At 43.3% G+C, this 12,895-nt stretch overlaps 1 protein-coding gene across 1 annotated transcript in view; it reads right to left on the bottom strand.

Annotated features, from left to right (window-relative positions):
- Positions 1–12,895, bottom strand: part of SNTB1 (syntrophin beta 1) — a 156,519-nt gene that overhangs the window by 44,384 nt on the left and 99,240 nt on the right. The window contains exon 3 of the mRNA XM_045006776.1: positions 10,137–10,344. Within this exon, the coding sequence (XP_044862711.1) occupies positions 10,137–10,344 (208 nt within the window). The remainder of the gene's footprint in view (positions 1–10,136; positions 10,345–12,895) is intronic.

Below are 12,895 nucleotides of genomic sequence, written 5' to 3'. Positions count from 1 at the left end.
CATTAGGGAAGGTAAGAATGACAACTAATATGGGCCTCATTAAAAACTGAGAAGAGGAAACCCCTTGGAGAAGGCAACGAGGCTCCATCACTATCAATTTGTTTTTCAGTCTTTCGCTAAAGCTTTTATTTATGTTACAGTGAAGACAGTGGAGTGCTTAAGCAGGAGGGGAGAAAAAATAACAACACTTCAGGGGAATTAATATAACTCATTACCACTCCAAATGAGCAGACAGGATAACTTTGCAGCAAGAAATCAGCCTATCGGGTTGAAGAGTTTGGGGGGAGAAGGGGGAATTGAGTTAAAGCACTTCTGTCCATCTTTCCTATCATAAAACAAATATCTAAAATAAGCACACACTAGTATTGGCTGTGGGGAGTGGAAGATATAAGTGAACTTTTCAACTAATGACACGTTTCAGAGTAGCAGCCCTGTTCTTTTTTCAAGTAATGGATTCCTTTCAACTGCAGTCCTTTATGAGAATTTCCCACAGAACTAAACTGTTCTTGCTGCAGAAGGTCCTTGTGACCAGTATCTCGCAATATACTATTTTGCATATGGCACTGCCATGTTCTCACCTTCCGTTGCGACCAGGAGCATTGAAAATGCTGGCAGTGGAACAATTAGGTTAAGAAAGAAATACTGCCACACTGTCTCCAAAGTTTTGTTGCAGTGTAATTGTCTAATGGCACATTTTTGTTAGGGCTGTCATGGTATTAGGGTATTTTCTTTTTATAGGATGCAATAACAGGGTAAAAGCCTGGAGTTAATAGCTTTAGGGGAATATTATATAAGCAGAGGTTCATGGCTAAAATTAGACTGATTTTGTAGAGTCTGCATTGAATTAATGTCTTGCCATGTTGTAAATTATAGTGCATGTAACTTTTCCCTCACCATTATATTTTTTACTCTCATATTTTCCTAAAGGTCAATCTAATCACTCCAGCAAGCAAACTTTGAGTCAGAATTTAGTTTCTTTTCAGGGTATTTTTAGAAAAATTTGTGTTATTTTCCATCTCAACTCTTGTTTGGCGAAACAGACACTTTGGACTGAACGGTCTGTCCGAGAGCCAATGCAGTGCTGGGAGATGGGCTCCAGCAACTGTAACCCCCGAGCCAAGCAGAGGTGGAGGGAGGCATTACGCATGTGAAGGACAAAGCATGCATAGTGCTTCTGGGAGCATGCTTGGCACACCCACCTGTTTACACCTACGTGACAGGTGCTGTCAGCCAGAGACGGCATCTGAGCAATATAACTGGTGTATGCACTGGCAGGGATGGCCAGGGCCCTAATCCAATGCCCACTGAAGTTGAATGGTCAGAGTCCCATTTACATCAATAGAAGCTGGATCAGGCACATACCCCCAACAGGTCCAGGCACACCACTTCTGGTATTAAGGACACAGTTTTTAAAAGCAACCTCTAATATTGCATCAATGTTTAGGTACCTATAGAAACATAACTGCCAAGCAGGATCAGAACTGTGGTCTTTCTAGTCTGGTTGGTATGGAGGGAACTTGCTTTCCCCCAAGATTACAGTGAAACTTTGCTGCTTGCTCTGCAAGTGGTTGCAATAGGGGTCCATGCCTGGGGGAGGCTTTGAAGAACTTACCGCTGGCTCTATGCCACTGATTCTGTCCTGGTCTCGGTGAAGGGAGCTTCCATGCAGCCTCCTTAACCATCTTGGCATGGCCCTCACTAACACACAAGCTGGCAGCCTGGTTTCTCTGCGGCCTGCTCAATTATCTCAGCATGGACACTGTCCGCATGCAAGCTGGGCATCTGGTTTCTCTGTCTTGGCATGTACTTCACCCCGACACCAATTAGGAGCTTTGCCTTTGGTGCAAGAGCTGCCCTGGTGACTGTGTGTGTGTGGTGGGGGGAGGGGACTACTCTTTGTCCAACATTTCCAAAGTTGGGGGATTGGGACGGGGATGCTTCTCCTCAGAAAGCCAAAGGGTTTTTTTTTTTTTTTTTTTTAAAGTTTAGCAATTTGGCTTTAAGACTTTTCTCCCTCAAATCAAGAAATGGAGAGATATTTAGCTAAAAATGTCTCTACAACTCAGTGAAAACTCTGCTCCAAAGGGAGCCATCGTGTGTGCCATCTGAAGGCAGAGAATTACGGAGAGTTCTCCTGTGAGGTGGTCCTAAACCCGGGATCAGAGTAAAGATCTGCTCTGCCCCTTGCTGCCACTGTGAAGACTGTCTGACACGGAGCGAACCAAGAATAGCATAAGCAAGTACACTCAGGCAAAAACAGCTGAGCCAAGCAGCAGTTGAGGGTCTTTGCTACATAAGGCAGGAAAGTTAAGTAAGCTATATAAGGCAGCAAACAAAGAGCCATGCTTTGATCTAGACGTGTGTTCATCAGTCAACAAGCAGGCCCCATCTCTAACACACTTTAAAATGTTTTAGGAAAGCAAGACAGGCAGTGTGGTTAACAGTGTACATCACACTTTTTAAAACATGAGTCTGCATTATGTGATGAATTAGTGACTGTACATTTGGTAACACTTACTGATAGGAACTCAGCAAAGGGATGGCTCTGCTGAAAACAGCTTAGTTAAAGTGGCTCTCTTTCAGCGAGGACAGGGCTTAAGCCATTTCTGAAAACTATTCTGATCTGTGCTTCATGTGGGTGAGGTACATGAGATTGGGCACCACAGAGCTATCTGTGGGATGAAGCACATACCTTGCTTCAGCCAAGTGATATTATTGAACCTTTATATTTCAGTAATGCTTAGAAGCATGAGTCAGGTTGCACTGGGCCAGCGTTTCTCAAATGCGGCCACGCTGGCCACATGCAGACACCAGGGACTTTGCTTGCGGCCAGCCACAGGCTCCTCGGTGGTGATTAGGGAAGAGGTGCAGGGAGGGGAGGGAAGCAGCGGCCCTTCCCCCAGAGCCACCAGCAGGGGTTGGGCCCTGCCCCCCTCTGCAGCAGAAACACTGGAGAAGCAGGCAGCTGGTGAGAGTTCCCCACCTTCCTGGGACCGGTGGAGCTCGGGCTTCTGGCTTCAGCCCTGGGGTGGCAGGCTCCCATGGGGCGGCGGGCTCTGGTCCCTGGCCACAGGACTTCGGCCCAGACCCACTGGCCCCCACTGCCTCCCCTAGCCCATTGCCCCTGGCCACACTGCTTCCTCCAGCCCCCCAGCCATTGTCCTGGCCCCCACTGCCTCCCTACCCACCTCCCCATTCAGGGCTTAATTTGTCCCCCAGCTTGTCGGGGCTTTGTAAATTTCCTGTGAAAAGTGATATCTATATGTTTTGTTAATATCACTTTTCATTGTCTCCCAGCTAGCTGGCAAGTCTGCTGCTGTGAAAAATGATATTAACAAACATACAAATCTCACTTTTCATAGCAGCAGACTTACTAGCAAGTCTTCAAAAAAGCAACCAAAAAAAAGCAAAGGAAACAACAACAAAAGCCAAGAATAGGCGAAGCACCTTACTTTGGTTTCTATTCTGTTTAGGTTCAGTAGAGAATAGAGACAACTGTACATTATTTTTATTATTGAGTTTTCAAAAAAAAAAACCCAAACCCTTACATAAATAAATTACAATGATTTGGAGATGTATACATGCATGTTTATTTGTTTTTTCCAAAAGTTAATGAAGTATTTTAGGAAAAACTGTCAGAGAGGCCACCAGCAAGAGTTGGTGGCTGCACTCTGAGGCCACCAAAAAAATTAACATAACATAAGAACATAAGAAAGGCCGTACCGGGTCAGACCAAAGGTCCATCTAGCCCAGTATCTGTCTACCGACAGTGGCCAATGCCAGGTGCCCCTGAGGGAGTGAACCTAACAGGCAATGATCAAGTGATCTCTCTCCTGCCATCCATCTCCATTCTCTGACGAACAGAGGCTAGGGACACCATTCTTACCCATCCTGGCTAATAGCCATTTATGGACTTAGCCACCATGAATTTATCCAGTCCCCTTTTAAACATTGTTATAGTCCTAGCCTTCACAACCTCCTCAGGTAAGGAGTTCCACAAGTTGACTGTGCGCTGCGTGAAGAAGAACTTCCTTTTATTTGTTTTAAACCTGCTGCCTATTAATTTCATTTGGTGACCCCTAGTTCTTGTATTATGGGAATAAGTAAATAACTTTTCCTTATCCACTTTCTCAACATCACTCATGATTTTATATACCTCTATCATGTCCCCCCTTAGTCTTCTCTTTTCCAAACTGAAGAGTCCTAGCCTCTTTAATCTTTCCTCATATGGGACCCTCTCTAAACCCCTAATCATTTTAGTTGCTCTTTTCTGAACCTTTTCTAGTGCTAGAATATCTTTTTTGAGGTGAGGAGACCACATCTGTACACAGTATTCGAGATGTGAGCGTACCATGGATTTATATAAGGGCAATAATATATTCTCAGTCTTATTCTCTATCCCCTTTTTAATGATTCCTAACATCCTGTTTGCTTTTTTGACCGCCTCTGCACACTGCGTGGACATCTCAGAGAACTATCCATGATAACTCCAAGATCTTTTTCCTGACTCATTGTAGCTAAATTAGCCCCCATCATGTTGTATGTATAGTTGGGGTTATTTTTTCCAATGTGCATTACTTTACATTTATCCACATTAAATTTCATTTGCCATTTTGTTGCCCAATCACTTAGTTTTGTGAGATCTTTTTGAAGTTCTTCACAATCTGCTTTGGTCTTAACTATCTTGAGTAGTTTAGTATCATCTGCAAACTTTGCCACCTCACTGTTTACCCCTTTCTCCAGATCATTTATGAATAAATTGAATAGGATTGGTCCTAGGACTGACCCTTGGGGAACACCACTAGTTACCCCTCTCCATTCTGAGAATTTACCATTAATTCCTACCCTTTGTTCCCTGTCCATTAACCAGTTCTCAATCCATGAAAGGACCTTTCCTTTTATCCCATGACAGCTTAATTTACGTAAGAGCCTTTGGTGAGGGACCTTGTCAAAGGCTTTCTGGAAATCTAAGTACACTATGTCCACCGGATCCCCCTTGTCCACATGTTTGTTGACCCCTTCAAAGAACTCTAATAGATTAGTAAGACACGATTTCCCTTTACAGAAACCATGTTGACTATTGCTCAAGAGTTTATGTTTTTCTATGTGTCTGACAATTTTATTCTTTACTATTGTTTCAACTAATTTGCCCGGTACCGACGTTAGACTTACCGGTCTGTAATTGCCAGGATCACCCCTAGAGCCCTTTTTAAATATTGGCGTTACATTAGCTAACTTCCAGTCATTGGGTACCGAAGCCGATTTAAAGGACAGGTTACAAACCTTAGTTAATAGTTCCGCAACTTCACATTTGAGTTCTTTCAGAACTCTTGGGTGAATGCCATCTGGTTCCGGTGACTTGTTAATGTTGAGTTTATCAATTAATTCCAAAACCTCCTCTAGCGACACTTCAATCTGTGACAGTTCCTCAGATTTGTCACCTACAAAAGCCAGCTCAGGTTTGGGAATCTCCCTAACATCCTCAGCCGTGAAGACTGAAGCAAAGAATCCATTTAGTTTCTCCGCAATGACTTTATCATCTTTAAGCGCTCCTTTTGAATTTTGATCATCAAGGGGCCCCACTGGTTGTTTAGCAGGCTTCCTGCTTCTGATGTACTTAAAAAACATTTTGTTATTACCTTTGGAGTTTTTGGCTAGCCGTTCTTCAAACTCCTCTTTGGCTTTTCTTATTACACTCTTGCACTTAAGTTGGCAGTGTTTGTGCTCCTTTCCATTTGCCTCACTAGGATTTGACTTCCACTTTTTAAAGGAAGTCTTTTTATCTCTCACTGCTTCTTTTACATGGTTGTTAAGCCACGGTGGCTCTTTTTTAGTTCTTTTACTGTTTTTCTTAATTTGGGGTATACATTGAAGTTGGGCCTCTATTATGGTGTCTTTAAAAAGGGCCCACGCAACTTGCAGGGATTTCACTTTAGTCACTGTACCTTTTAACTTTTGTCTAACTAACCCTAACTAATTGTTGTGAGAAACCCTGCACTGGGCACTGTGATATGCACAGAAGCTGTTAGCAGTAGTTTAATAAAGAGAGTTATACACTACAGCTCCAGAGGATGAGACTGAAGGTGGAATTAAAAGGAAGACTTCTCCTAAGATCCCTGAAAAGGCAGAGAGATATCCAGTTTCCTTCGGGCAGTTCTCTGCACCCGTTTCCACTGCGGTGCTCTCTCCAAGCGATGGGTCACAATTTCCTCTTTCAAAATAAATACTTGGTTTGTTCACAACTTTAAGTATATCTTCAGAAGGCCAGACTGGCTTTTAATTTTTACTACATGTTCCTGCAAATTCTGTGGTCACCCACAGGAGTTCATACAAGACACGTGTCTCCTGGTCCGGAAATTGTAAAAGCAAGCAAAATATCACAAACAACATAATCCCACCAATGAAATGCAGTTTCCTCTGGGTCTGAAATAACAGTAGCACCAATATGCAATATTTTAGGACAGGAATGAAGACTATTGCTGTAAATTAAACCATAGGGAGAACTCAGAACATACATAATGTAATTACCTCTACTGGAATTTCGCTAGGGCACTGGGGCTAATTATAGACTCATAGAACCCTTGTGAAAAGTGCTATGAGGGATATGTAGGTTCTGATTTTTAAACTCAGCCTGCAGTTTCATGTTACTTCAGGTTTACGTCTTTCCTAAGCAGAGGCTGGTCATTCTCCCAGATAATGCAGTCTGTTACATAATTGAGCACTATGCTGTGCTGTTTTACGAAGCAAACAACCAAGTTCTGGAGTTAATAAGTTACAAAGTCAAGCAAAATGGGGCAACAGGAGAGATCTCCCTGTTCTTATACAAGCGTTCAAAAATAAGTGAGCTAGCCAGGATTTAAAAATCAGTTTCTTGTTGGGGAAATATATAGGATGTTTCCATTTTTGTGAGATAAGTAGCAGGAGTTTTATCATTGAGGTGAATGGGAGAGTGTATAATGCTGCAATGAGGTAATTATAGATGGGGTTTTGAAAACTGCAGGAAAACTCCTGGGTTGGGGTTGAAGGACTGCTTAATTCTGCCAAAGAGGGCACACAGGGAATGTGCTGAATTCAGCACCCTGTTCAAGTTGGGGGGAGAGATAACTCAGTGGTTTGAGCATTGGCCTGCTAAACCCAGGGTTGTGAGCTCAATCCTTGAGGGAGCCACTTAGGGATCTGGGGCAAAATCAGTACTTGGTCCTGCTAATGAAGGCAGGGGGCTGGACTCAATGACCTTCCAACATCCCTTCCAGCGCTATGAGATAGGTATATCTCAATTATAAAGTACCATGACTGCTCCCATTTTCTGGGTTGCACCAACCAACTCCTGGCTGGGACTGTAGGAAGCTTGCACCATGGTGCCTCACCCTCCAAGTCAGATTTCTACAACCTGGGACCTGCAGCTTGCATCCCGGTGACAAAATAAAACCAAGCTGAATTACTTTATATTATACATACCCTTTATTTCCCCCTTCGAAATGGGCTACCACAATAAAGCGGTTAGGAGATTTTTGACTTCTGACCATTATTACTGTACACAGCTGAGTGGATAGGTTGGTGTGAAAACATGTTTACTTTCCAAAGACAACACCTCTTAATATCTATCAATGCTAATTCTTCACCGTAGCTATTCTAACAGTACAGAAATTAGTACACACAGCCAAATCCTGGCTCTATTAAAGTCAATGCACATTTTGCCATTTTCATGCTGGTCCACAATGTATACTAAAATTTGACGCAAGATTTTGAGCCACAAGAAGGGGTTCCACTCACTGCTGGTGCGCCTCCTTGTGGTTAGAGCTGGGAAATAGTTCTTGCCCCATCTGGCGCCCCCTCCCATCTGCTACTCATGCTGACCTCTCTCTGTGACTCGGGGTGCTTTCTCTTCATGACTTGGCCTGCTGGCCAAGGTCAGATAGACCCCTCCCTTCCAGGGCAAGAAAGGTTCCACCAGACAAGCTGTCCATATGCCGTCTCAGGCAGTCTTCTGTTCCAACTCCAGGTCCTGTGCCACTTTGCCAGTGGCGGGCAAGAGAACCTGGGCTCATCTGCTACTCTGGGTTCCAGCCCAGGGACCTGATGACTAGCAACCTCTGTCTGCTCAATCTCAGACCCTGTTGCTGTTTCCACCCAGGCTCCTTCATTCCCCACCTCACTATCTCCTTGCCTATCTCTGGGTTTACCCCTGGAGCTTCTTCTGCTCTCCGTGGCTACTTCACTCGTCTAGGTCTCTTGTAAGTTTCCCGAATCGAGGGCAGGACCCCACAGCTTACTCTCCTCCTTGTCCCTGGTCAAGTCCCTTTACCTCTAGTAAGTGACTGCAGACTTCCTCACGGTAACCTCTTCCTGCTCTCACCTCCTGGCTCTCTCCCAGCTCCTCCCCCAGCTGGATTCCCTCTACCGTTAGGCCCTATCAGTACCTGGTTCTCCTCAAGGTGCAGCATCTAAAGAATTTGCCCCTCCTGGCCCACATTAACCTGCCCAGAGCTTGTGGGGGGCGGACACCCCATCACAAGACATGAAGAAAGCGAGGGGACCATGTGTAATGCAGATTATATGGTGATTGTGAGGAAGAGGGCAGACGGCAGATGCTTTTTCTTCTGAATGAGGAAACACTGGGTTCAGTTTATAAATATATACACTCAGTAATAATTTTAATGAGAATAAGAACAAGCTGCATTTACATGGTACCTTTGATCCTGAAGGATTCACAAAAGGATTCAATGACAAGAGAAATCAATTGCCCACCAGTGGAAATGCAGCCCCCACTTTAGGGTGGACTATGGAAGCTATTTTGTACCAGTATCACTGCATAAAATGTCAGTGTATTTTCAGAATGGATGCTCATCTCTTATTTATTTAAATGCTAGCACGTCCACAGTGTGCTGTACTGCAAACCTGCTGTGCTGCTAAGGAACTGTTTGCAATTTCACAACTCTCCTTTATTTTAATCCTGCTATGTGGTGATGCTGATCACAAACGCTTGAATAAGGAAAGGCACTCTGCAATGTATTCTGAGAACATGCAAAATATGATGCTTTAAAGTGACCTTTTAACCTGCTCATCTTTAACATGGATATTTACTTTAAGCCTATCGATATACCATTGCAAGGTGTGTAAATATTCTAATGCAGAACAGCTACATTCACTTAGGATTGGGAGACAGTCTCCTGTTCTGAAGAATACAGGCTGAGCATATAGAGGTTATGCCTTCAGAATGGGGCTACATACTCAGATGATAATAAAACTTTTCATGCCCAATAACTATTGGTGTTTTGCCTCTTCTTCGGGGAGATGATTTGGAAACAATGAGAAGCCAAACCTATTCTATGTTCAAAGAGCTTATAAAAATGAGTGGGGGAAAAGGGAGGCTGCCCTGATGACCCCAAAGCTGCCAACTGTAAATTTCAAAGTTAAAATTCATTAATGAGGTTCAGCAGTTCTAACAAAGGGCCCTATTCTATTATGGTGAAATTCAACCCAGAATTTTATGTGGTATATAGGCCTCAGGCTGGCTCTCTACAGGGTGAGCTTCACCTTAACATAAACAGCAGGGTTAACGATCACGGACTTTTAGTGGCTTTTCTAAGCTCGGATGGAGCTGGGAAAGGTATCTGAAAATTTCTGCATCCTTTGCCTCATTATGAAGCACTAATACACCACATGTGCTGCTGATGAAATCATGTGTCTTTTTAAGTACACTGTAAAAATCTATAGCCCAGCACTGCTAGTGGAACCATCAGAGAACACAAACTATTAGAGTGTAAAGTAGATTTCTGGAGCTCTGGCACTGAAATAATGTTGGACCTGTTCCTGTGCATGCATGGATTGTTTTCTCATTACACCAATGGTTCTCAAACTGCAGCCCATGAACCACCAAAGGTCTTCCTAGTGTATGCAGATTTTAACATTTGAGAGCCAAGCAGATGGGAGGCAGGCACCTCAGAGGATCTGGTTACTAAATGGTCTGCAGAAGCAGAGTGTCTGGGAACCACTAAGTTAGATAAGATACAACAGGTCACAGCAGGCACAATCAAAGGCCTTCGTAAAAGCTAAATAAAAACAAATATCTGATTCAGCCTCTACTTCCAGACACACAGAGAGCTTTGAAATGAAAAAGGAAATATCTCCATTACCTTTTCTGCAAGCCAGCCTAGATGCCTAATCTCTCGACTTCCAGCGATCCCACTTTTTCCCAGCTGGTCTTTCAACTCTGAAATCACCCTGGGAATAAGATCACTCACACTGGAGTGGATAGCATTGAACCAGGCCTGGGCTGTGGCTGAATCCTTACTCCTTAGAACCACAGTGTGCTTGGCATCGGGTGAATGGACTTCAAGAAGCCTAGAAAAACAGGAGGAAAAATATTACTTTCGCTCTCAAAAACTTGGGGTAATTAATTGACTAAATATACTACGCCCTTTTACAATAAAGCAACTGAGCTAAGAGGACATCGGCAAAGTCTTAAACTAAACTTACCTTTACTGTTGTTGAATTTAATAGCATTCACCTTAAGGATTTCAGCTCTGGTGAGGTTAGTAGTTGTTGCTCCTTTGAAATGCTGATCCTTAAAGGTGACTTGCAGGGCAAGACCCTGTCCCATACTTGGAACTTCAGTGGGAGTTCCAAGCGCGGAGTGGCTAGGTTAGCAGGGACATTCATTTGTTACTTAAAACATATGTTGTTGTTTTTCAGGTCCCATGAATTTCCAGCCTGCTGTGGATCACCACCTCCTGCCTGATGCGATGCCCCAGCAAGCATTATGCTGGTGACATGACACCCTCCATGAAACCCTGATGGAGACTAGAGTGTATCGATAAGGGTTAGGCAACTCCCTTCTTTTTCCAGTATTACAGATTTTCCTGCAATGATTAATACACCTGTTATAAACCCTACAGAATAGTGCAACAAAGAAATAAAAACCCCACTACCTGATCCTATATAAGGTGACTTAAACAGAGTTCCACTGTGAGCTTGATGTCACCACCAAGCAGGAGCCAGCAGGCCACACTGATTCAGATTTCGTGGGAAGTAAAGTAACAAATGTTCCGAATGCTCCCTTTAGACCCTGTCCACACAGAATGGGAATTTGTTAGCTATAACCATATCAAACAATGGTTCTTGCTAGCAGTGTCCTGTTACGGTTTCCCTGACTAGCATGGAGATGGGTACTTTTCCCCCCGAGAACCATGCCCCACAAACCATAATGTGGGTTGCCACCTGTCGTTTCAAAGTACAGTTTAAAACAGTTTTTGGCAAACGAGAAATTTCCTCTCCATGCTGGTCATGGGAACTGTGCCAAAAACATTACTAGCAACAACTGCTTTTAATGTGTGCTGTCTCATACAGCTCTGCTCCCAGGGTGGACAGAGCCTTAGATATGGATTGGTGGGGTACTGTGTGCGTGCATGCACACACTTTTTTCAGTTAACTTTGTGGGCCACTTTTAATGCCTCCCATCAGAGCCTGAATAAGTTAAAGTGTGGCCCAGCTATGTAAAGAGTGTGTGAAAATGGCACTGTGGGCATCCATATTTATTGCCTCTGTGACTCCACATTGCATTTGCTGTTTATAATACAAATAATAAGACTTCCTCATCTAAATTCCATCTTTGTAAATTCATTACCTGAGATCAGAGAGTCAAGCTGTATACTTCCTGGTTTGAACCTCACTGCTGTAAGCTCTTTCGGGAAAGGCCAGGCTATTTCTATTTCTGTGTGTACATTCCTAGTACAGTGGAGCCCCGCTCCTTGTTTGGGGATGCCAGACAATACCATAATATTCATATATACATCATTATCAAGATCCTGAAATTTGGAGCTTAGTTAACAATTCTGCTGATATACAAGTCAGAGCAGAATCCAACTTACTCTCCCATAGCTGAGTTAGCACTATAGGGTTGACAGCAATCATTACACTTTTTGGGGGCTGAGGGAGCGAGAAGGGGTGTGTGTATGAGACTCTAAAAGCCCCTCAATGTGAACTGGCAGAGGACCCACCATACTGTAACTCATGTCAGGCCTGACACACTCATTACTTCAAACACACAGTCATAAAATGTATCTAAAAGGTGTCATGTAAGGTATATGTAAATTGATGACATGCTGGTCTTGAAAAATCATTGTACGATGTATGTGTGAGTTGTGTATAAAGAGTGCTGGAAATATGTTCTTAAAAATGTTTGGGAGGCAGTGCATAAACCCAGCCTGCCCTAGACAAAGGAATATTGTTGTACCTGCCTGACTGGCTTGATCACATGCAAAGGACAATGAAAATACATTTACATATAAGGTAAACAAAGCCATCAAGCTAACAAGCAATGGAGAAGATAGCTTAGTGATCATACCAAGGGACAGAATCTGCACCCCAGGAATCCTTCCTGGCTCTTGAGGCATAGACAGTGGACTTTGGGAAATATAAAGGGAGCAAAAACTTAGGGGACATAAGGTATAGCACCTTCTGAAAGTTGGATCCCCTAGTGTGGAGAGCTAGAGACGGTAACTTGATATAAGAACGAAAACTACTTAGGCAAAGATTGTAACTTGCTAAAATTAAGATTTAGTCACTAGAAACCATGTTTTGTTTGTTACCATACCTGTCTCTTTTTCTTTTCCTTAGTATCACTTACATCTCTGTTCTTTATTTAATAAACTTATTCTTAGTTTTACTATAAACCATCTCAGTGCTGTTTTATACTGAAGTAAGTGTGAGTCTTCAGCTAACCTAATCAGCTGGAGCGTACACTATCTTTGGAGGCAATGAACTTAATTTCTGTGAGTGCCACAGTGAGAAGGAATGGACACAGCAGAGAGACATCTCTGGGGAACTCAGGTTCACAGATTCTTACCTGCAAGGCAAAGTTTAAACTGGCAGAGTCTCGAGGACTTTGCTGGTG

This window comes from Mauremys mutica, chromosome 2 (genome assembly GCF_020497125.1).
Source record: "Mauremys mutica isolate MM-2020 ecotype Southern chromosome 2, ASM2049712v1, whole genome shotgun sequence".
Classification (NCBI taxonomy): domain Eukaryota; kingdom Metazoa; phylum Chordata; order Testudines; family Geoemydidae; genus Mauremys; species Mauremys mutica.
The sequence above is the reverse complement of the archived record's forward strand: the minus strand, read 5'-3'. Positions and strand labels throughout refer to the sequence as shown.